The sequence below is a fragment of the Scyliorhinus canicula genome, chromosome 12 (assembly GCF_902713615.1).
Source record: "Scyliorhinus canicula chromosome 12, sScyCan1.1, whole genome shotgun sequence".
Classification (NCBI taxonomy): Eukaryota; Metazoa; Chordata; class Chondrichthyes; order Carcharhiniformes; family Scyliorhinidae; genus Scyliorhinus; species Scyliorhinus canicula.
Window position 1 is genome coordinate 138,729,064 of NC_052157.1, and position 26,291 is coordinate 138,755,354.

The window sequence follows — 26,291 nt, forward strand, 5'->3', positions numbered from 1 at the left end:
TTGCGGTGGAGGATCGAGCTCTCCACCTATAACTACGACATCTTGTATCGTCCTGGGAAGCTCAATGAGCCCCCAGATGCCCTGCCCCGTGGCACCTGCGCCAACGCACAGGCTGACCGGTTACGGGCTATCCACAACAACTTCTGTCACCCGGGGTCACCCGGCTTCTCCACTTTGTCAAGGCCCGCAACCTGGTGAAGGCCTCCCACCCTTTTAAACGCCTCAATATGGATTTCAAAGGGCCACTCCCCTCCACTGATCGTAATGTGTACTTTCTCAACGTTGTTGACGAGTACTCACGTTTTCCTTTCGCCATCCCATGCCCTGACATGACCTCTGCCACAGTCATCATGGCCCTGCGCAGCATCTTCACCCGGTTCAGTTTCCCCACTTATATTCATAGTGATCGGGGATCCTCATTCATGAGTGATGAGCTGCGTCAGTACCTGCTCAGCTAAGGGCATCATCTCGAGCAGGACTATCAGCTCCAACCCCAGGGGAACAAAGCACAAAAAAAGTACAGCACAGGAACAGGCCCTTCGGCCCTCCAAGCCCGTGCCGACCATGCTGCCCGACTAAACTACAATCTTCTGCACTTCCTTGGTCCGTATCCCTCTATTCCCATCCTATTCATGTATGTATCAAGATGCCCCTTAAATGTCACTATCGTCCCTGCTTCCACCACCTCCTCCGGCAGCGAGTTCCAGGCACCCACTACCCTCTGCGTAAAAAAAACTTGCCTCATACATCTACTCTAAACCTTGCACCTCCCACCTTAAACCAATGTCCCCTAATAATTGACCCCTCTACCCTGGGGAAAAGCCTCTGACGATCCACTCTGTCGATGCCCCTCATAATTTTGTAGACCTCTATCAGGTCGCCCCTCAACCTCCGTCGTTCCAGTAAGAACAAACCGAGTTTATTCAACCGCTCCTCATAGCTGATGCCCTCCATACCAGGCAACATCCTGGTAAATCTCTTCTGCACCCTCTCTAAATCCTCCACATCCTTCTGATAGTGTGGCGACCAGAATTGAACACTATACCTTAGTGTGGCCTAACTAAGGTTCTATATAGCTGCAACATGACTTGCCAATTCTTATACTCAATGACCCGGCCAATGAAGGCAAGCATGCCGTATGCCTTCTTGACTACCTTCTCCACCTGTGTTGCCCCTTTCAGTGACCTGTGGACCTGCCAATGGGCAGGTGGAGAGGGAGAATGCTACGGTCTGGAAGGCCGTCCTTCTGGCCCTACGGTCTAGAAGTCTCCCAGTCGCCCGCTGGCAGGAGGACCTCCCTGATACGCTCCACTCCATCCGGTCGCTGTTGTGTACCACCACTAACGAGACCACTCAAAACCATCTATTTGTCTTTCCCAGGACGTCGATCTCCGGGGTCTCGCTTCCTACCTGGCTCACGACTCCTGGGCCGGTACTCCTCCGGAAGCACGCGAGGAGCCATAAGGCCAACCCCTTGGTCGAGAGGGTTCACCTCCTCCATGCGAACCCTCAGTACGCACCGCGATGGGCGGCAGGACGCAGTCTCCCTCAGGGACCTGGCCCCCGCGGGTACCCCTGCGGCCACCATCACCTCACCGCTTCCTTCTACCTCCCCCATCACCTCACCGCTTCCTTCTACCTCCCCATTTACCCCATCAACTCATCCGGGGTCCATTAGCACCGCTCCTGCGCCGTCACCCTGTTGTGAGGACAACGTGCTCCCGAAGTCGAAGGTCTCAACGGCAGCGCCTACACTGCGACATTCACAGCGGACAATACACCCTCCTGTGAGACTGAACCCGTTGAGTCCACTTCACCCCCGCCGGACTTTTCTTTAAACAGGGGGTGAATGTGGTAAGCCACATATGGCTGTTGTATATATTATTGTATTTACTGTTGTTGTTGACTCCGCCTGTGGCTCCGCCCCTCTGAGAAGGTATATAGCCCATCGATCCGGGACAGCCTCTCAGTGCGGGAGGAGCTACTGGTGGGCATATTCTAGCTGATTAAAACCACAGTTCTTGTTAACTATCGTTTCGACTGGATTGATTGGTATCACTAATAAAACAAAGTTGAACCGTCTCCTACTTGCTGCACTCTGCTTGGATCATCTAGTTGCATTTTGGCAATCACACAACCTGGTTCAAGGACAGCACCCACTCTCTTCACGTAATGAATACAGCCAGATGCCTGCGAAACCAGTGACATCACCATCTTCATCACCTACAGAAGAAAATAAATTAATCAGCCTTAATTCACTTGGTAGCACTCTGGGCTCAGTAACACAATTGTGAGTACAAAACCCACTACAGGACGCGAGCACAAAGAATTGCCTCAGAGTACAGGAGTACAAGACTCATTTAGTGTGCTTCTGAATAAATACTTTTAAGATAATTTTGAAAATAAACATAAACCCTGCACTTGCAAGCACCCATTATAAACACAATGCAGGAATATCAACTGAGATCAGAATTCACATTAATACTGGCTGCATGGTTTACTTGGGCTGTGCCAAAGCGGCTCCAGAATATCACACAAAAATGTGACTATCCACTAAGGATTTGAGCTCCCACAGCCCTATGATGACAGCTCCTTTCATTTTCTTTGTCCGTCAGGATTTGGATTACTTGCCTCAATTTCAGCAAAGCAGTGATTTGCAAAAACGTGGCCACCATCTTCTACTGCGTATTGGATGAGCTTCCCCGCTGAGGGCGAGCGCAACAGTGAGGGGTCATTTTCCTTTTCAAACACGCAGGTCTTATTGCCAATTGTAACACGATATCTGTGACAGAAATATCGGAGGTTAAAATGCACTCCCAAGAAACGTCTACTGGGAACATTATTTTGAAGTGGCAGTCAGGAGAGAGAGAGAGAGAGAGCATGAGAGGAACTGTTTCCCACCTGTCTATTTCTTCCTTCATGTATGAAGTGTAGCTGCTGCCATCGTAGGACAACAGCAAGCCGCCATCGCTCAGCCGATGAACGTCCACCTCCACAAACGAGTTATTCATTATAACTACATAGCAATTAGGCGACTGCCGCGTAACCTGTGAAAGGAGTGAACAGCAATGCTGATAACGTCTAGAAGTGCCAAGTCAGCAGAGTCTGCAATTTAAACATTTTGTCAAGCAGCTTACAACAGATACCCACCGTTCAGGCTCATTTGCCACTGCTGGGCAGGCCTGAGCCAAAAGTCTTGAATAAAACGCCTCAGTCTTTAATAAAATGCCTCACCCGGTACAAGGTATGGTTTTATCAGCAGGTGTAATGTTTACTAATAGTAAAGTTTATTAGATTGGGCAGTGAGTTTTGCCTATTTATTTTAACTAGGGAATTTCAATCAGGCGAAGTAGAACATTCACTGAGATAATAATAATAGTGGAAGCACAGGCAGAACTAGGACACATTCATTAAAAAATTCAAATCAGTAAGAAAAATTGATTAAACGCTATATAGATGGCACGGCAGATGACGTGTGGTAGCTGCAGATTTTGGGGGTTTGTGGACACCACCTGATCCGAGGCAAGCACATCTGCAGCGGGTGTCTGCAGATGGATGAACTTCGGCTCAATGTCACAGAGCAGAAGGCCGAGCTGCAGACACTGCAACACATCAGGGAGGGGGAAAGTTACAGGGCACTTCGTTCCAGGAGGCGGTCACAGCCCTTAGGCCAAAGTCATTTGATTTGGTCCATGGTCAGGATCAAGAGGATGTGACTGCAATTGAAGCAGTTATGGGGATTGAGAAGGTAGAAGTGGAGGAGCCTCAACTCTTGCAATTAGGTAATAAATTCAAGGTCTTATAGCAGGCATGGACAAAAGTAGGGCCTGTAGGGTGGATGAGCAAACTGACGATGGAACCATGGTACAGGAAGCCATTCAAGCAAGACGAGCCAATATTAAAGTAATAATAATAATAATAATCTTTACTGTCACAAGTAGGCTTACATTAACACTGCAATGAAGTTACTGTGAAAAGCCCCGAGTCGCCACATTCCGGTACCTGTTCGGGTACACGGAGAATTCAGAATGTCCAATTCACCTAACAGCATGTCTTTAGGGACTTGTGGGAGGAAACCGGAGCACCTGGAGGAAACCCACACAGCCACGGGGAGAACGTGCAGACTCCTCACAATGATCCAAGCCGGGAATCGAACCGGGGACCCTGGAGTTGTGAAGTAACAGTGCTACACACTGTGCTACCTTGCTGCCCTGGGAGTAATGGGAGTAGGGGACAGCATAGTGGTGGGTCCAGACCAGAACCCCAAATTTGGTTAAGATCCCAGATTAGAACCCAACTATTTGCATTTGGTAAAACTACGAGGATATGTTACTGCACCACGGGACTGATAACACTGACCAGTACACAGCTTTTATAATAAAACAAAATGTTATTTGAATACAGAAATTAGCAACAAATAAATAGCTTTACAGTTAACTGTCATGACACCTCGCTTCCTGAAACCTGTCTCTACATTCCACACATTTCAAATCCCACTTTGTATAAAGTTGACAACCAGGTTTCACTTGCTTATCTGAGCCCTTAGAGAGAGAAAGCTTTTTATTTTAGGACCAATGTGAAAGCCTGCTCAGCTTAGGTCCCTAGAAGCAACTCCTTTGTCTAGATAGACATGGCCCTACACATTAGCTACACTAGCTCCACTCAAAGCACACAGCGTTCTTTTGTCTATTTTAGCAAGACTCAAATTCATAGAATCACCACAGTGCAGAAGGACGCTATTCAGCCAATCAAGACTGTGCTGAGCCTCCGAAAGAGCACCCTACTGAGGTCACACCCCACCTATCCCATCCTGTCCCTGTAACCCTGTATCCTAACCTACACATCCCTGCACACCAAGGGGCAATCTAGAATGGCCAATCAACCTAACATGCACATAATTAGTTTGTGGGAGAAAACCGGAGCATCTGGACGAAACCCACGCCGACAAGGGGAATGTGCAAATTCCATACAGTCCCCCTAGGCCAGAATTGAACCTGGGTCCCTGGCGCTGTGAAGCAGCAGTGCTAACCACTGTGGTACCCCGAAATTGTGACATTACATTAGCTCTCTATCTGCAAACAGGCAAAATGTTTTTAACAGTAACTTCATTGCAGTGTTAATGTAAGCCTACTTGTGACAATAAAGATTATCATTATGTGGCCATTACTGAAACATGGTTAAAGGATGGTCACGACTGGGAGTTAAATATCCGAGGGTATCAAACTATTCGGAAGGACAGAGTGGATGGTAAGGGAGGTGGTGTAGCTCTGTTATTTAAGGATGACATCCGGGCAATAGTAAGGGGTGACATCGGTGCGATGGAGGATAAGGTTGAATCCATTTGGCTGGAAATCAGGAATAGCAAGGCGAAAAAGTCACTGATAGGAGTAGTCTATCGGCTACCAAATAGTAACGTTATGGTGGGGCTGGCAATGAACAAATGGTACAGCAGTTATCATGGGGGATTTTAATCTACATGTCGATTGGTTTAACCAGGTCGGTCAAGGCAACCTTGAGGAGGAGTTTATAAAATGTATCTGCGATAGTTTCCTAGAACAGTATGTAAATGGAACCTACGAGGGAACAAGCGGTCCTAGATCCTGTCCTGTGTAATGAGACAGGATTGATTCATGATCTCATAGTTAGGGATCCTCTCGGAAGGAGCGATCGCAATATGGTGGAATTTAAAATACAGATGGAGGGTGAGAAGGTAAAATCAAATACTAGTGTTTCGTGCTTAAACGAAGGAGATTACAATGGGATGAGAGAAGAACCAGCTACGGTAGACAGGAGCAAAGACTTTATGGTGGAACAGTTGAGGAACAGTGGAGAACCTTCCAAGCGATTTTTCACAATGCTCAGCAAAGGTTTATACCAACAAAAAGGACGGTAGAAAGAGGGAAAATCGACCGTGGATATCTAAGGAAATAAGGGAGAGTATCAAATTGAAGGAAAAAGCATACAAAGTGGCAAAGATTGGTGGGAGACTAGAGGACTGGGAAATCTTTAGCGGGCAACAGAAAGCTACTAAAAAAGCTATAAAGAAGAGTAAGATAGAGTATGAGAGTAAACTTGCTCAGAATATAAAAACAGACAGTAAAAGTTTCTACAAATATATAAAACAAAAAAACAGTGGCTCGGGTAAATATTGGTTCTTTAGAGGACGAGAAGGGAGTTTTAATAATGGGAGATGAGGAAATGGCTGAGGAATTGAACAGGTTTTTTGGGTCGGTCTTCACAGTGGAAGACACAAATAACATGCCAGTGACTGCTAGAAATGAGGCTATGACAGGTGAGGACCTTGAGAGGATTGTTATCACTAAGGATGTAGTGATGGGAAAGCTAATGGGGCTAAAGGTAGACAAGTCTCCTGGCCCTGATGGAATGCATCCCAGAGTGCTAAAAGAGATGGCTAGGGAAATTGCAGATGCACTAGTGATAATTTACCAAAATTCACTGGACTCTGGGGTGGTCCCGGTGGATTGGAAATTCGCAAACATGACACCACTGTTTAAAAAAGGAGGTAGGCAGAGAGCGGGTAATTATAGGCCAGTGAGCTTAACTTCGGTAGTAGGGAAGATGCTGGAATCTATCATCAAGGAATAAATAGCGAGGCATCTGGATAGAAATTGTCCCATTGGGCAGACGCAGCATGGGTTCATAAAGGGCAGGTCATGCCTAACTAATTTAGTGGAGGTTTTTGAGGACATTACCAGTGCTGTAGATAACGGGGAGCCAATGGATGTGGTATATCTGGATTTCCAGAAAGCCTTTGACAAGGTGCCACACAAAAGGTTGCTGCATAAGATAAAGATGCATGGCATCAAGGGTACAGTAGTAGCATGGATAGAGGATTGGTTAATTAATAGAAAGCAAAGAGTGGGGATTAATGGGTGCTTCTCTGGTTGGCAATCAGTAGCTAGTGGTGTCCCTCAGGGATCCGTGTTGGACCCACAATTGTTCACAATTTACATAGATGATTTGGAGTAGGGGACCACGGGCAATGTGTCCAAGTTTGCAGATGACACTAAGATGAGTGGTAAAGCGAAAAGTGCAGAGGATAGTTCCTCTGGAAGTCTGCAGAGGGATTTGGATAGGTTAAGTGAATGGGCTAGGGTCTGGCAGATGGAATACAATGTTGACAAATGTGAGGTTATCCATTTTGGTAGGAATAACAGCAAACGGATTTAAATGATAAAATATTAAAGCATGCTGCTGTGCAGAGAGACCTGGGTGTGCTAGTGCATGAGTCACAGAAAGTTGGTTTACAGTTGCAACAGATGATTAAGAAGGAAAATGGAATTTTGTCCTTCATTGCTAGAGGGATGGAGTTTAAGACTAGGGAGGTTATGCTGCAATTGTATACGGTGTTAGTGAGGCCACACCTGGAGTATTGTGTTCAGTTTTGGTCTCCTTACTTGAGAAAGGACGTACTGGCACTGGAGGGTGTGCAGAGGAGATTCACTAGTTAATCCCAGAGCTGAAGGGGATGGATTATGAGGAGAGGTTGAGTAGACTGGGACTGTACTCGTTGGAATTTAGAAGGATACGGGGGGATCTTATAGAAACATATAAAATTATGAAGGGAATAGATAGGATAGATGTGGGCAGGTTATTTCCACTGACGGGTGAAAGCAGAACTAGGGGGCATAGCCTCAAAATAAGGGGGAGTAGATTTAGGACTGAGTTTAGGAGGAACTTCTTCACCCAAAGGGTTGTGAATCTATGGAATTCCTTGCCCAGTGAAGCAGTTGATTCTCCTTCATTAAATGTTTTTAAGGTAAAGATAGATCGTTTTTTGAAGAATAAAGGGATTAAGGGTTATGGTGTTCGGGCCGGAAAGTGGAGCTGAGTCCACAAAAGATCAGCCATGATCTCGTTGAATGGTGGAGCAGGCTCAAGGAGCCAGATGGCCCATTCCTGCTCCCAGTTCTTATGTTCTTATTATAATATCTATCAGCAAAATACTTGTCCTGCAAAAAAACACAGAATATCTCACTTTTAATCACAGCTCTAGCAGACATACTGTCTCTACGCATTCAAACCTCGGTTTTAATAATATCACTGCAAAAATACAAACTATAAAGTATGACAATTTCTTATATTCATAATAGTCAAGGAGTTAGACAACCCTCTGTAGCCAGGAGCACAAGTCTGGAAAGTTGTATTGCCTGCCCTGTTCCAGAGTTTGGGACATCTGCTCTGGGCTGTAAAGGAGCTTGCAGTGGGAGGAGGTGAATCCAGTTGCCGGAATCCACATAGGTACCAATGACATAGGTAGGATTAGAAAAGAGGTTCTGCTTAGGTTGAGCAGCTAGGGGCTAAATTAAAAAGACAAACTACAAGGTAATAATGCAGAGATTAGTCTGAGCAAATTGGAGTTGGGCAAATAAGATTAGAAAGTTAAAGGCATGGCTCAAAGACTGGTGTGAGACAAATGGGTTTCGATTCATGGGCACTGGCACCCGTACTGGGAAAGTAGGTGTACCACTGGGACAGTCTTCACCTGAACCATGCTGGGACTGATGCTTTGGCGTGTTGTGGAACTAGAGTGGTAGAGAGGGCTTTAAACCAAATAGTGGCGGCAAGGGATCAAGTGAGGGAAGATGTGATAAGAGGCAGGACCAGGCAAAAGAACAAGGTAGCACCAAGGGAATTGATAACCTGAATATGGCAAGAAGTGACAAATGGAATGAATGTAGGAATTGTATAATATGTATCTGGTGCAGTCATGGTTAAAAGCCTGGGTTAGTGTGCATGTCCATACTGCAATAAGATTTTTTAAAATCCTGGTTTAAAAGACAGACAGATACTGTGGCTACAGAAGGAATAATTAAAGCATCGTAAATATCATCATTCTATCCAACATGTAGTGTTAACCTAAATAGGGTTGTTTATAGAAAGATGGTTCCCTGAGGTACAGATAATTACGGGGTTGTGGTTAGCCTTAGTAAGATGGTCATAACCCAGTTAGTGGAAAAGATTTGATGCAATTAATGGGAGGAGCCGGGGCTGAAGCAGTCAGGTTTGAGTTTCTGTTTAGATTTTGCTGTGAACAGAACAGGAGTCTTTTTGCCAACTATTGGGAAGGTAAGCAATAGTTTAACACAGGCATGAATCTGCAGGGTGTTTCCTGAAGGATCCCTCTCAAAGCAGCTTCTCCATGACATCTCTATGCAGCCAGTATTCCTGTGTTTGCTATCTGTATTTAAAAATGGATTTTGAAGCGAGATGGGTTTTGCTTGAGTGGAGATAAAAAGATAACAGTTAAGAGCTAAACAAAGAACAGTACAGCACAGGAACAGGCCCTTTGGCCCTCCAAGCCTGCTCCAATCACATGTCCTATCTAGACCAACCGCCTGTATCCTTCTATACCCCGTCTGTTCATGTGCCTATCCAGATGAGGCTTAAAGATCACTAACGTATCTGCCTCAACCACCTCACTTGACAGTGCATTCCAGGCTACCACCGACCTCTGTGTAAAAAAACTTCCCCCACACATCTCCACTGAACCTTTCCCCCTTCACCTTGAATTGATGTCCCCTTGTCATTTCCGCCCTGGGAAAAAGCCTCCAACGGTTCACTCTATCTATACCCCTCAAACTTTTATGAACGTCTATCATGTCGCCCCTTAGCCTCAATCTCTCTAGGGAGAGTAATCCCAGTTTGTTCAGTCTCTCCTCATAGCTAATACCCTCCATACCAGACAACATTCTGGTAAACCTTTTCTGTACTCTCTCCAAAGCCTCCAAGCCCTTCTGGTAGTGTGGTGACCAGAATTGGACACAGTATTCCAAATGTGGCCTAACCAATGTTCTACATAACTAACATAATTTGCAAGCTTTTATACTAGATATCCCGTCCGATGAAGGCAAGCATGCCATATTTTTCTTTATCATAATTTCCACCTGTGCTGCCACTTTTAAGGAACTGTGGACCTGCACGCCCAGATCGCTCCGTGTTATTGCTCCTGATGGTTCTGCCATTTATTTTATAGCTCCCATCTGAATTTGATCTACCAAATACATCACCTCGCATTTGTCCAGGTTAAATTCCATCAGTCATTTCTCCACCCAATTTGCAATCTACCTATACTCTGCTGTATTTCTGACAATCTTCATCACTAGCCGTAACTCCTGCAATCTTAGCATCATCTGCAAACTTGCTAATAAGACCAGTTACATTTTCTTCCAAGTCATTTTTATATATTCCAAACAGCAGAGATCCCAGTACCGATCCCTGCGGAACACCACTAGTTACAGGCCTCCATTCGGGAAAAACACGCTTCCACTATTACCCTCTATCTTCTATGGCCAAGGCAGTTCAGAATTCATTTGGCTAGTTCACCCCTGACCCCGTGTGATTTAATCTTTTGCACCAGCCTGCCACGAGGGACCTGGTCAAATGCTTTACTAAAGTCCATGTAGACAACATCCACAGCCCTTCCCTTGTCAATCATTTTTGTCACCTCTTCAAAAAACTCAATTAAATTAGTGAGACATGACCTCACTCATACAAAACCACGCTGTCTGTCGCCAAGCGTTTCATTTTATTATTAATCATTGTTTAACTGGTAATTGTAAGCTATTTCTGGTATGATGTTAAAGTTAGTTTAATACGGTGTTAATATTAAAGTTTGTTTTAATATGCCACATCCCCATTTGTGCATGGAGGCACTCCTGGAACAAAGTATCCTTTCCTCACAGACCTTCAAATTTAAATATTGGGGTTTCTGTCCGGTAACCTAGCAAATGATGGGGTCTGGTCCGGAATCATAGTCCAGAGCATACAAAGTTAAGAATGCACCAGCAGATAAGGCTAGAGGTTGCGAGGATAATAAAAGAGAATGAAAAACACTCTTTCTGAATGCACACAACATTCACAAGAAGATAGATGTATTGACAGCATTAGTGGAAGTAAACAGATTTAATTGCCATCACAGAGATGTGGTTGTAGGGTGCCCAAGGCTGGGAGCCGAATGTTCAAAAGGTATTCGACAATTAGGAAGAATACGCAAAAAGGAAAAGATGGCGTAGCGCCATTAATGAATTATGAGGTCAGTACATTAATGACAGAGAATTTTAGATTAGAAGATAAGGATGTAGAATCGGTTTCTGTGGTGCAAAGGGCAGCAAACATGGGCAAGAGTTGTTTATTAGCCACCAAATAGTAGTGGTATGTGGAGCAACGGTCATACAGTAATCATGGGGCACTCCAATTTACCTATGGACCGAGTAACGCTAATTACTATGCAAAATTGCTGGAATGTATACAAGGTGGTTTTCGAGAATGGTGTGTTGAGGAACCAACCAGAAAATGGGCTATTTTAGACCTAGTACTATGCAAGAGAAAGGGCTAATTAATCTCATTGGAAAGGAGTCCCAGAAAACCATGACCATAAAATACTAAAATTTTACATTAAATTTGAAAATGATGTAGTTCTATCTGAAACTAGAATCTTAAATCTAAACAAAAGGAAACTACAAAGATATGGGAGGGCAAGTTGACAGTAGTAGTTGGGGAATCTACATTAAAAAGGTACAATTGTAGACAGGCAATAGCCAAGAATTAAAACATGGTTTACAACAAATTAGCATTCCTTTGAGGCACACAAACCCAGTAGGAAAGGTGATCAGACCATTGAAATGAAAATCGCTTATTGTCACGAGTAGGCTTCAAATGAAGTTACTGTGAAAAGCCCCTAGTCGCCACATTCCGGCACCTGTTCGCGGAGGCTGCTAACAAGAGCAGTTAAAGATTATATTAGATCCAAAGAAGAGGCTTATAGAATTGCCAAAAAAAATGTATGCCTGAAGGTTTGGAAGTTTCCGAATTCAAAGGAGGACTAAGAAAGAGAGAGTAGATAGAATATGCAAGTAAACTAGCAAAAAACAAAAACGAACTGTAAAAATTTCCATAGCTACCTAAAGAAGAAAAGGTTAGCAAAGACAAATGTGGACCGACTACAGGCAGAGTCGGGAAAATTTATAGTGGAGAATAAGGAAATGACAGAGAAACAAAACAAATACTTTGCGTCAGTCATCACGGAAGAAGCTAGAAACCTACAAAAACAAACTCTCAGGAAGAGAACCAAGGGACTCGCAAGAATGAGAAACTGAAAGAAATTAATATTTGAAAAAATAGCACTGGAGAATTAATGGAACTCAAAGTTGAAGATTTCCAAGGCTGATTCCGAGGATGAGGAGAGACCATGTCGGTGAGGATTATATTCATTGGAGTTTAGAATAGAGAGAGGGGTTCTCATAGAAACTTACGAAATTCTATCAGGATTAGACAGGGTAGATTCAGAATCTTCCCGACAATCCATAACTAGGGGTCATAATTTGAGGTTAAGAGGTAAAGCTTTTAGGACTGAGGTAAGGAGAAATTTCTTCACCCAGAGAGTGATGAATCTGTGGAATTCACTACTACAGATTGTGGCTGAGGCCAAAACGTCATGTAATTTCAAGAATAAATTAGATATAGTTCTTGGGGCGTAACGGATCAACGGATAATGGGGAGGGGGGTTGGGGAGGGAGACGGGATCAGGGTATTAAACTTTTTTTTTTATTAAATATTTTTATTCTCCTCCTTTTTCACAATTTTTCTCCCGGATTTACACCCAACAATCAATAACCAACAACAAATATCTCAAACCCCATAACAGTAACAACGATCCCATCCTCCCACCATGCCCAGACATCAGCCCGCATGTTAACATAAACAAATGACAAAGAAAAAAAAAAGGAATTAGGGATTACCCACAGCCACCTTCAACATACACAGCCCCCCTCCCCCCTCCTCTCTTCCCCCCCCCCCCCCAACTAATGTTCGATGTTATCCAGTTCTTGAAAGTGCATAATAAATAGTGCCCATGACTTTATAACTCCTCCGAGCTTCCCCTCAGTTCGAACTTAACCTTCTCATGGGTCAAGTATTCCAACAGGTCCCCTCGCCACGCCAGGGCACATGGTGGAGAGGCTGCTCTCCATCCCAGCAGGATCCGCCTTCGGGCGATCAACGAGGCAAAGGCTATGATATCTGCCTCCGCACCATTTCCAACCCTGGCTGATCCGACACCCCGAATATGGCCTCCCGGGGACCCGGGTCCAGCTTCATATGCACCACCTTGGAAATTACCCTAAACACCTCCTTCCAGTACTCCCCTAAGTTTGGACAGGACCAAAACATATGAACGTGATTAGCCCCCCCCCCCCCCCCCCCCCCCCCCAAACGATCACACACATCTTCTACCCCTTCAAAGAATCGGCTCGTTCTTGCCACCCTCAGCTGTATCAGCCCCAACCTCGCACACGAGGTGGAGGCGTTCACTCTCCAGAGCACCTCACACCAGACCCCGTCCTCTATAACCTCTCCCAATTCTTCCTCCCACTTCGCTTTGATCCCCTCCAGTGGTGCCTTATCCTTTTCCAACATAGCTCCGTATACCGCTGACACTGTCCCCTTCTCCAGTCCACTTGCCGCCAGCACCTCCTCCAACAACGTGGCGGCCGGTTCCTCCGGGAAGCTCTGTATCTCCTTCCTGGCAAAGTCCGCAACCTGCATATACCTAAACACTTCTCCCTGCTCCAACCCATACTTCACTTCCAGCTCCCTCAATCCTGCAAATCGACCCCAAGGAAACAAATCTTTTAGAGTCTTAATCCCCTTTTCTTCCCATTTCCGAAAGCTTCCGTCCCACCTCCCTGGCTCAAATCTGTGTTCTCCCAGATCTGCATTTCCCTCGACCCTGCCGCCAACCCAACGTGTTGGCGAAACTGCCTCCAGATTTTCAATGAAGCTATTACTACCGGACTCCCTGAGTATTTCTCCGCACCCATCAGGAGCGGGGACGTTGCTAGTGCCTTCAGCCCCGACCCCCTGCACAAACTCTCTTCCATTCTGATCCACTGGGAATCAACCCCTCAGACCCAGCTCCGCACCTTCTCTACATTCGCCGCCCAGTAGTAGTAGATCAGGTTCGGGAGACCCAAACCCCCTGCCTGCCTTCCCCTCAGTAGCAGCACCTTCCTCACTCTGGCCACCTTCCCTCCGCATATAAACGAGGTAATCCTCCCCTCAATCTCCCTGAATAAAGACTGACAGGAAAATCGGTAGGCATTGAAAAATAAAATAAACAGAAATCGCGGCAACACATTCACTTTAACCGCCTGGGGATCAGGGTATTAAACTTGATAATCAGCCAGGATCATAACGAATGGGGGAGCAGGCTCGAAGGGCCGAATGGCCTCCTCCTGCTTCTATGTTTCAATGATAAATCCCCAGCACCTGATGATCTGCATCCCAGAATGTTGGAAGAGGTGGCTGAAGCAACAGTGGATTTGTTGATGGTCATCTTTCAAAGTTCTATGGATTCTAAAACAGCCCCTGCAGATTGGAAAGTGGCAACGGTTACCCCCACATAATTTAAGAAAGGGGGGAAGAGAGGAAAAATGGAACTACAGACCTGTTAATCTGATATCAGTGGTAGGGAAAATGGTAGAATAAAGGATGTGATAAAGGACACTTCAAAAACAACGGTAGGATTGGGCAGAGTCAACATGGATTTACGAAAAGAAAATCATGTTTGACAAACCTGAGTTTTATGCGGGTGTAATTAGCAGAATAGTTACGGGAGAATCAGTGCCGTATTTGGATTTTCAGAAGGCTTTTGATAAAGTCCCATACAGGAGGTTAGTAAGTAACATTAGCTCACATGGGATTGGGGGTAATACACTGCCATAGATTAAGAAGTGGTTAACAGACAGAAAACAAGAGAGCAGGAATAAAAGGGTCATTCTCGGATTCTCCCCTACCCGGCGGGGCGGGCCGAACTGGTGCCGCGGAGTGGAGTAAGCCACTCCGGCGTTGGGCCTACCGGAAGGTGTGGAATCCTCTGCACCTTCAGAGCCTTGGCCGGCGGCAGCGGGGTGCGCTGCACCTGGCGCCGTGCCAACTGGCGAGTTTGCACATGCGTGGGAGCGCCAGCGTGTGCTGGTGTCATCCCAGCGCATGAGCCGGGGGGGGGGGGGGGGGGGGGGGGGGGGGGGGGGATTCTTCTCCGCGCCAGCCATGCTGGAGGTGGACAGCAGCCGGCGCGGAGGGAAAGAGTGCCCCCACGGCACAGGCCCACCGGCCAGACCACCGTGGGGGCACCCCCCCTGAGGCCAGATCCCCCCGCACCTCGCCCGAGGACTCTGCAGACCGCCGTAAAGCCAGGTCCCACCGGTACAGACCTGGTTTGATTTACGCCGGTGGGACTGGCCGAAAGCGGGCGGCCACTCGGCCCATCGCGTGCCAGAGAATCGCCGGAGGGGGGGGGGCCCTCAGTCGTTCCACCCCCACAGCCTGCTTCTATCTCCTTCCCAACTTCCACAAACTGGACTATCCTGGTACACCCAATCGTGTTAGTCGGTTCCTGCCCCATGGGACTCATTGACTCCTATCTTGGTCCATTTACTTGCCCAGTCTCTTCTCACCTACGTTCGCGATTCCTGGGATACCCTACACCATTTCAACAATTTCACGTTTCCTGGCCCTGACCTCTGGATATCCACTTCCTCTATACCTCCATTCCCCCATCAGAATGTTCTGTGGGCTCTCCGCTTCTTCCTTAAACAGAGGCCTGAACAATCCCCATCCACCATTACTCTCCTTCGCCTAGCTGAACTTGTCCACGCACTCAATTATTTCTCCTTTAACTTGTGTCACTTCCTGCAAACAACAGGTCAGGGTATGGGTACCCGCATGGTCTCCAATTGTGTCTGTGATTTTATGAGGTATGTGGAACATTCCTTGTTCCAGTCCTCCTCGGGACCACCTCACACAACTCGAGTGCCAGAAGCTTAGCCAGGAGAGATCGTGGGGTGGAGGGGAAACTTGGGTGGGAGGAGAGAGATTCTTCGAGAGACCTCAGAGTTAAGGGAACCCTGGGGTACAAGCTTCTTAGAAGAGAGTCACGGAGGGAAGGAAAACTTTGGGCAGTGCTGTGAGGAGTTATTATAGACTGGCTGTCCCACCCACAATCTGGGAGCAGGATATTGACAAATGGTAAGATATGCAAGTGATCAGTACCCCATCCCAGCCGAGACCAATTTGCTGTAACTCATGCTAGTTACTCAAGTAATTATGTCCACTCAAGCATCACATGTGTGTGAGTACTACTGATTGCTGCTCAGCATTTAACCCTTGGCACACGATTTCCAAAATCGCTGACTACCATGTGAGTGTACCATTGGCCGACTGGGCAAGCTACTATGTTATCTTAGAGAGTTGACAATGGCACATTGTCCAAGGAGAGCACTCCTGATTTTCAACCATGTGCTGAGGTGCGTATTGACAAGTTCCTCCCATAGACCAGATTGAGTGCAAGGCCTTTAGACAGTGCCTGCATCAGAGACGAGAGCTTCAGCAGGGTATCCAAATCTCTGGTCACTCGATCATGTGTTGTGCAGTCTTGCAAAAGCAGAATGCGAATAATGTGGTAGCCAGAACATGAGTCAGTGTGCTTTGAGAGGTATCTTCAGGCAATGAATGGACAAAGAAGAGTGGTCTTTCGGCCAGCCCCAACACCGACGTCAAAGGCCATTGGCGCCAGTTTTAGCGCCAGTCGGCGTGGCGCCAACCACTCTGGCGCGGGCCTAGCCCCCAAAGGTGCGGAGGCCCGACGCCAGAGTGGTTGGCGCCACTCCACTACGCCGGGACCCCCCGCCCCGCCGGGTAGGGGAGAATCCCGGCCCTTGTTCTTAGGCAAGAGAGAAGATAACATCAAGGGGGAAAGGGTGGCAGGGCCTGATCCACAAGCAGAGGATGAACCAGAGAGAGATGTCTCGCTAGAGCTAAGATCTACAGACAGCGCCCAACATGCCTGCAGATGTCAGAAATTCAGTGTCACCCGAGACTGTGCATATCCAGGGAACTGGATGCTCACATCTGCCACCTTCTGGAGGATTTAGCATGGGGACCTGGATGGGATCCACTGAGGTGTTGCTGAAAGTTACAATGGTGCTCAATTTCTACACCAGTGGCTCCTTCCAGGGCTCCATGGGTGGTCTCTTCCGGACATCATAAGTCTCCGCACACGTGTCCATCTAGGAAGTGAAGGACGCAATATTCACAATGCCACACAACTTTGTCCATTTCGACAGGGATCAAGCAAGCAGAAGTTATGAACTTTGCACAAATCTCTGGTTTTCCATCGGTGCAGGATGCCATTGACTGCACTCACGTGGCACTCAAACCTCCAGGACATCAAATATTAACTATGTGAACTGCAAGGGCTTCCACTCACTGAATGTTTGGCTGGTCTGTGGCCATACCCAACACAACCTCCAAGCAGGAGCTCTTTCCCCAGGGAGTATGTATACCTCTTACATTCAAACCTGCTCTCAGCTCCTGACATGTTTCAGGGTCCAAAGAGGTTACAGGAGTGGCTGGTGCCAACTGGTGAGTCCACAGGGTGCAACTGAGACAATGTACAATGAGGCTCGTGCTGCAACTCTTGCTTTGGTGGAGGAGACCATAGAGATGCTGAAGAGGAGGTTCCATGGAACTGGTTCAATGGAGTCCTGAAATACAATCCGCATAGCAATTGCTTGCTGCAACATGCACAACCTGGTGAGAGAGAGTGAGAGCACGAGCGAGAGAAGTACAAGAGTGAGAGTGAGAGAGAGAGAGAGAGAGAGAGAGAGAGAGAGAGAGAGAATGTCAGCCATGAGGCAATGGCGATGTCCAGGCAAGAAGCTCGGGATGCGCTTATTTCTGCAATAATCATGGAGAGGGATGAGGACATCCAGTGAGGATATTGTTACGTGGCTTCTGAGCATTACTCTTCTATCTGACTGATGGCCGTACATACTCTTTATGATGAGGTTCCTATCATGGGGAGGAGGTGGCTGCCCATAATCCCTACATTACAGGAGGATGATGGCGACATGTTGTGGGTATAGTGCATAGGTCCTCAGAATCTCCGAATGGCTGGCTCCTATCTGGCTCATGGCAGCATGCTTGCTTGCAATGACTAAGGTTATCTGGCGATTCAGCTGAGAATGTTTCACCTCTCCTAATCTTACAGCATCTTTCGTGAGCTGTACCCTTGAGGTTCGGTGTCACCAGAGGCTGAGCAAATGGAATTTGGGAGGGCCGCATCTCAAAGATGCAGAGAGCACACATGGACAATGGCGCTAGCCCTGTACATCATGGGAGATATCCTTATTCTTTATGGAGGAGCAACACTTCCTCTTCTGACTAGGCACTTACAGTCTCATGGTCTAAAAATTGAGTTCAACAACTTCAGACCACAAACTCTTATATTCACCTTCGCTGCTTTTTAAAGTCTAATTTCACCTCCCAGGGCACCTGTCACTTGTTCAGAACATTATAGAAAATAGAACATAGAACATAGAGTGCAGAAGGAGGCCATTCGGCCCATCGGGTCTGCACCGACCCACTTAAGCCCACACTTCCACCCTATCACCGTAACCCAATAGCCCCTCCTAACCTTTTTGGTCACTAAGGGCAATTTATCATGGCCAATCCATCTAACCTGCATGTCTTTGGACTGTGGGAGGAAACTGGAGCACCCGGAGGAAACCCACGCAGACATGGGGAGAACGTGCAGACTCCGCACAGACAGTGACCCAGCGGGGAATCGAACCTGGGACGCTGGTGCTGTGAAGCCACAGTGCTATCCACTTGTGCTACTGAGCTACCCATGAGTTCTTAAGTTCTGCTTTCGCAGAATGCTGACCCTTGTTCTGCAAATGCTGTCTGCTACCTTACCTTTATGCTGCTGTGTTCCCATCTATCTCTGACCTATTTTGCTCCACCCACTCTTGAACAGTCTAAAATACATTGCATTTCTTCTTTGGCTTGACAGAAGAGTCATATGGACGCAAAATGTTAATTCTTTCTCTCTCCGCAGATGCTGCAAGACCTGAGTTTTTCCAGAATTTTCTGTTTATGTCTTCCAGACTCCTGCTATCCCAGTTTGGAGAGAATTCATGGTGGTGAGGCAATATGGGATGGGCAGGTAACAACTATAAAATGGCAAAATAAAATCAACAATGAAAGGAAGAGAAATGCTGCGAGTTTCAAATGCCTCAGCTAAGTTCACCACCCTCCACAGGTTTATGCAAAGAAATTTATTCTGGGCCCAGGTAGTCCTCCAGCATTTTGTTCAATGGGCTGTGATTCACGAGTGAATTGGACAGTGAGAATTATCAGCTATGGGCCACTGGTTTGAGGAGACATTTAGCTGAACCTACTCTTGCACAGACCTTCCATCAAGAATCTAATTAAGGCATCCCAACTGCTTCCTCATCTGAAATCAAAATTGAGCCTTTCCTCACCTGTAAGTTCTACATTAGTTTAACATGTTGTCACCAAGCCACCATGGGGAAGTGGGGAAAGGAGAGAAGTGTTCTGACAACCGTAACCTTTAAAGCACAGGGAACATTTCAGAACTACACATACACTCAACCAGTCAATCTAATATTAATATTCCAGCCAGACACACTGGAAGCAGTCCCAACTGAGGTTGACACCATGCCAATTTAATTAGATCATAGAATTTACAATGCAGAAGGAGGCCATTCGGCCCATTGAGTCTGCACCGGCTTCTGGAAAGAGCACCCTACCCAAGGTTAACACCTCCACCCTATCCCCATAACCCAGTAACCCCACCCAACACTAAGGGCAATTTTGGACACTAAGGGCAATTTAACATGGCCAATCCACCTAACCTGCATATCTTTGGACTGTGGGAGGAAACCGGAGCACCTGGAGGAAACCTACGCACACACGGGGAGGATGTGCAGACTCCGCACAGTGACCCAAGCCGGAATCGAACCTGGGACCCTGGAGCCGTGAAGCGATTGTGCTATCCACAATGCTACCGTGCTGTGTTAAGTAGCTTAACGCTACTGATAGTCTGTCACAGTACAGCACCGACCTTTCCACTACCATTGGTTCCTAAAATTGGATAGCAGTGTACTTGAAACTGAATAAACCTCTAGTTTCCTGGTCTATCACCTTGGTTTACTGCAGGTTGAAAGTAGTAGAGACCTGGCAATAACTTTAATACGTATGTAATTGTGGTGTTTTAGGTTTGACACAGAAGCAATAGGATCTACGTATTTGTATTTCAGCAGTTATGCTTGTAACTGTTACAGAAAGGTCTACACCCACAACTTTGTACACACCAAACAATTTGCATTTACGTAGCATGTTTGAGAAAGAAACATTTACAGAGCACTTCAAAAGGAGCACAATCAGACTAAAATTAAAACCAAGGCCCAGGAGGAAAATATTAGGAGGGGATGAATAAAAGCCTGGCCAGAATTTTGGAGACCAGAGGAGGTCTGAAGAGGGAATTCCCAAGATTAAGGACAAAAAAATGAGTGGAGACCAGTGGCTAGCATTGTGCCTCACGGCACCGAGGATCTGGTCCCAGGTCACTGTCCGTTTGGAATTTGCACATTTTTCCCATGCCTGCATGGTTCTCACCCCCACAACGCAAAAGCATGTGGATTGCCATGCTAAATTTCCCCTTAATTGCAAAAAATAATTGGGTACTCTAAATTTATGAGAGAAAAAAATGAATGGAGACACAGCCACCAATGGCACGAAGAGGATGCACAAAATGCCAGAGTTCTTAAAGGATTCTAGTGCAAGAGAATATTTCAGAGTTGGGTACTGCTCATGGAGAAACAGAAAAAAAACAATAACAGGAGTAGGCATTTAGCCTTTCAAGCTTGTTTCACCATTTAATGACCTCATTTAATGAGGTCATGCTGATCTGTGACCTAACGTCACATAACTTTGTCTTTCCTCCACATCCCTTAATACCTTGGGTTAACAAAAATTGGTCAGTGTCAGATTTAAAATAAACTGATCTAGCATCAACTGTCATCTGCTCCAAACTTCCACAACCCTTTATCTTGTGGAGTGTTTCCTAACTTCACTTGTGGCAGGCTAGGCTCTAATTTCTTAGATGGGTCCCCGAGTTCTGGAGTCCTCAACAAAGGCCTGCTCCCATCAAGGTGGGGTATCACAACAACAGAGTAAAACTCATCCTATTTACAAATGGATCATTAAACCAAAGCTCTGTCTGATCTGTCAGATTGGTGTAAAAGAGCCCATTATTTTGAGGAGAATGGAAGTTTGCCCCCAAAGCCAATATTTACCCCCTCAACCATCACCAGAAGAGATTATCTTATCTTCGCGTTGCTGTCTGCAAATTGATCAACATGTTTCTTACATTAAAACAGTGACTACTCACAAAAAGTACTTCAATAGCTGTAAAGCACCTTGTATTGTCCAGAGGTTGGAATAGGTGCTATATAAATGCAAGTTGTGCCTTTTTTCCCCTCTCTTTGTCCCATAACACACTTCAGTTCCAACCTCAGGACCACAAATCGTGCTACAATGTTTTCCAAAATGGTATCGTCCAGCTGCGAATGCCCAAATTACACAACGGGCCCTTCCAACCAACATATAGAAAATACTTTAAAGGGCAGAGGTGAAGGACCCGCCTCCATCCTATTGTACTACCCTGCTCAACTCAAAATTTCCAATACCACAGACACAAATGGAATCTTACAATCCCTAGCACAAAACCTCCAGGTTATTGCAATAAAATATATTACAATGGGCACGCAATAACCAGTGGAAACATTTTCCTTTCCAATGTACATGTACAAAAATAACCAAAATTAGAGGTTATGCCAGAGGGTTTGGAAGTGCATTTTCAACATTTAGGACTTTACCTTGAGCACATATTTCACCCCTTCATAGATGAGCTCCCCATCCACTGTGTTCAGAAGAGTATGAGCTGGCAAAACTTGGCCCCTGAGGAAAAATAAGCAATCAGATAGTACAATGGGTAGGGTTGCCAACTGCGATTAAATGCATTCCTGGAAGTTTCATCACATGTCTTTCCCCCATGCTCCAGCCGTTCATCAGCCAACACATCCATTCTTGGGATGTGCTACCTACCCACCCCAATTGGAAAACAAAAAGACTCGTTACCCAATTAGGTGATGCTTGACTGTCAACCAAACAGCCTTTTCTTTTTGCACTTTCAAATATTTTTGTATCTGGCAAAGAGAAATGTTCAAAAAAACTTATTTTTTATAAACGTCCCTGTAACTTTTCTCCAGGATTGCACACAGCATTGTCCTGGAGACTGATCTTCAATTCCTGGATACTTGAGGCAAATCCTGGCTGCTTGGCAGTGACACAAGGTTAAGGTACCACCTACCAGCCCAGTGAAAGATGTGGATAGTGACTCAACCAGTCAGAACAGTTACATTACGGAACAGGCAGTAGGTGAGGTAGCAGGAGTAGTCAGTCAGACCAGTTAATGTTTCAAGTGTGGACCCTTCATCACTACTTTTGACTAAAAAGGATTAAACCAAAAATGTCACCGCCTCGGTTTCCTTTATAGATGCCTATTGATGGTTGGATAGCTCCAGAATTTCTGTCACATCTCAACTTGGTGAGAATTGAAATATGCCATTTTACTTTCACCATCTCACTTTTTGGTCACCTCTTTGACTTTGCTGATGTTGCGAGATGGGAGAAAGGCTAGAAGTGGTGCCTGAAGACACGGTCAGTCTAGATTGTCATGCTTTCTGTGGGGAAACGCTTGCTGACATTGCTGCCCACGTCAACGCAAAGAATAGGTTGCTGGGTATGATATTGGAGGCCTTCGTATATCTGTGGAATTGTATCCAGCAAAAGTAAGTGTCTTCCCCTCCCAAAAAAGAAGAGCAGGTTATAACAATCCGTTGTGCAGCATTTATTTTTGGAATTTTTCCAAATGCTGCAAGATACAACTCTTCGAAAGCTTCTTCAAATTTGATACATTAGTCATTTGGATTGCTGTGAAAACAGCAATAGTAGGAATAAAAATCAGCGCTGAAGAGGCCCAGTAACAATGTACACTTGTGAGATGTCAACATCTTGCTCTCACACAAAATTCCGGAACACAGATATTAAAAAAATCAAAGTACAGATAAGATTGTTAAAAGTTCAAGGTCAATACAATTTACCTTTCTAGTGAGTGAAGGAAATTAGAGACACTGTTTCGAAAGGATTTATCTGCAACATGCAGAGCTCCACAGACAATCCCCAGCATGGTGTCCGGCCTCTCAGCCTAAAAGAGGACAAAGTGACATTTCAGCAACTGCACAGGCAGACTAGTGAGAATATGCTGTCCAATCCTAATTACAGATATGACATAATCATCATTTTAAAGAGCTGCTCCCATAGCTTAGCAGGTTAAGTGCACAGTCCAGTGTCCAATGATCTGTAGAGACCAATATTTGATCTCCCATCTGTTCCATTTGTTTTGTGTTTGTTGACTGCAGCCAAAAGGGATGTTGCTGTCGGCCTCTGTGCCCCAAATAAAAAGTTCATTTACGGATCATTTCGCTGATCGATACCCATGTATTCCTGTCAGAAAAAGTGCGAGAGCAGTGGTTAGCACTTCTGCCTCATGGCACCAAGGTCTCAGGTTCGATCCCGGCCCTGGGTCACTGTCCGTGTGGAGTTTGCACATTCTCCCAGTGCCTGTGTGGGTTTTACCCCCACAAACCCAAAAATGTGCAGGGTAGGTGGTTGGTCACGCTAAATTGCCCCTTAATTGGAAATAATGAATTGGGTAGTCTAAATTTATTTAAAAGAAAGAAAGAGTGCGAGAGTGTGTAGACATGGGTAGGAACCAAGATCAAACTTGGCAGTGTTGTCTAACATTTGAAGAATGGTTTTTCAGCACAGCACTGAAATTAACAATAATAATAATCTTTACTGTCACAAGTAGGCTTACATTAACATTGCAATGAAGTTACTGTGAAAAGCCCCTAGTCACCACATTCTGGCGCCTGTTCGGAGGGAGGGAGAATTCAGAATGTCCAAATTACCTAACAGCACATCTTTTGGTACAATGGGTGGCAATTTCACTGCTGCAAATCTACGATTTTGCTTGACGGGAATAGCAAGCACGGACAAAGCAATTTTCTCAATGATGCCAACACAGGCAGCAAAATCTAATTGTACAGAAACATGGTGGTCAGGAGGAAGAGGGTAATGATGAAGAGGGAGGGGAGGGGAGGGGGCCTGCACCTCATTTCATTTTAATCAGGGCAGATAAAAACAAATAGCAGCCGCCATCACTGTTGGTTTGTATCCAATTACCTACTCAAGCAGCAGTAGGCTATGAATAGCCATGTTACTGCATGAAATGGGATAGGGCAGAATGGGAGAGTGAATGTCAGAGCACTTTTTCCACCGCATCATTGAGTTGGATGTCAGCAGAATCTACTTACGCTAGGGAAGACAAGAAATATGGAGGAGACTGGAAATCTGGCCCAGTCACTTGTGACCAGTTCTTCCAAAAGGCTCAATTACGTAACCCATAAACAGTCTCGGTAAACTACTGAATGAAAGGGGAGGCATGTGGGCCATACTCCTACTGACAATTTCCTATGTTATTCAAACTTTAAGCGCTCTCAATTTAAATTTTAGGATTTGTAAATCTTAATCCTAATGCAGCTTAATCCTAAAGGAGCTTTCCCGCAGCAGAAACAAAAAGCTACTCATGATATACCCTGGACAACTTTCCTCTCAATTCACTAGGTATAAAGGAAAATCAGGCAGAGTAAAACAGCGAGTGAACAATGGCCCCACTCCTCCACCACCCATTTTGTGCTCCTGCTAAAATTCACCCCCAGATTTTATTGCTTTCTGTTGAAGTCAGTACACAAGACCTCCAATGAGCAGAGTTGGAATACCTGGACTTTCTCCGCAATGAGCCTATCCAGCCAGCCAGTATCAATGCTGTTCTGCTGGAAGCTTTCAGTTTCCAGTAACCTGATGAGGTATTCCACAGTTGTTCTGAAATCACCACGGATTGATAGTTCCTTCAATGCCACCACCATGTTCCTGCAGAATCAGAAGAAATAAGTTTTTAAAAAGTTCCCACCAGAGAACAAAACACCATCATGGATTAAAATTAAGCTTTTTTGGGGGGCTGCGTCTAACTTGGTAGTGACTACAGAATTCAGTCAAAGAACCCAATAGAAAAACAGACGCGCTCTCAAAATTCATATCCAGCTAAACCCAAATGCATACGTCATGAGAACTTTATTCTGTCGTCTCTAGACTGTTGACTTCAGACATCAGCCAAGCCATGTAATCCACACAGCAGTCATTCAGAGGACAAACCGCAATTATTTACAATTGGTACTCTCAAAATCAAAGAGGCGGTCTGAAAGTTTCATACAGGGTATGTGACGTCAAGTAGCTGCTGCTATAACTATAATAAAATAACTTCATGTGTGGAAGCAAATTACAAAATTAGACCTTTATATGGAGATTGCTTTTATAAAACTTGTAACTATTGTTATCAAAATATGTTGTCTGATGTGTTATCTGAAATATTAATTTATATTATCATTGGCTGGACACATCTACTGAACTTCTTGAAAAAGATACTCTTTAAAAATAAATTTAGAGTACCCAATTTGTTTTTCCCAATTAAGGGGCAATTTAGTGTGGCCAATTCAGCTATTCTGCACATCTTTTTGGGTTCTGGGAGTGCGACCCACACAGATACAAGGAAAATGTACAAACTCCACACGGACAGTGACCCAGGGTCGGGGTCGAACCCGGCTCTTCGGCGGCGTGAGGCAGCAGTGCTAACCACTGCGCAATCCCGAAAAGGGCACTTTTTGCAATGCAAGTGACACTGGCTACAGCAGCCATTATATTGAATGTGCGTAGGACACAGGCAACTTCTATGGAGACACGGACTATAGAGCTCAGGTCATGTGGCCTAGCTCTTAAAAAATACAGAATTTTGACAGTCAAAGAGAGATTGCCACGGGGGTAACAATCTTACCCCATCACTCTTTTTCCTGAAACCTCTCTCGTCAAAGTTGAGCTATTTGAAAATCCCACGAGACAACCTCACTGCTGGGAACTGAGAGTTCTTAGGAAATTCCAAATCAACTAACCACAACTGCAAACTGACTGCTCCACGGTGGAAAGGAACCCTTCAGCTGTAAACAAACCTCTGGACAATTGGTGAATACTTTTTCTCTGACTTTATTTGATTACTTAGTCAGGTTGCCCTGCAGAGTTTTACCTCTTCTTGTGCACACTTGGGGGGTGGTGGGAAGGTTAGGGATTGTGTGCATGTTGCTTTCACATTTGAAAGTAGTTGGACGTATTGTTACATTTTAACCGTTTTTTGTTAACAATCTCTGCAACTTCACCTGCATGAGTTT

At 45.5% G+C, this 26,291-nt stretch overlaps 1 protein-coding gene across 1 annotated transcript in view; it reads right to left on the reverse strand.

The window, feature by feature from the left end:
• acaca (acetyl-CoA carboxylase alpha) overlaps nt 1-26,291 on the reverse strand; it is a 324,414-nt gene that overhangs the window by 243,817 nt on the left and 54,306 nt on the right. Inside the window, exons 14-19 of the mRNA XM_038814269.1 lie at nt 24,795-24,945; nt 23,055-23,158; nt 21,768-21,849; nt 2,902-3,047; nt 2,632-2,782; nt 2,089-2,223 (exon numbers count right to left, since the gene is read on the reverse strand). Of these exons, the coding sequence (XP_038670197.1) occupies nt 2,089-2,223; nt 2,632-2,782; nt 2,902-3,047; nt 21,768-21,849; nt 23,055-23,158; nt 24,795-24,945 (769 nt within the window). The remainder of the gene's footprint in view (nt 1-2,088; nt 2,224-2,631; nt 2,783-2,901; nt 3,048-21,767; nt 21,850-23,054; nt 23,159-24,794; nt 24,946-26,291) is intronic.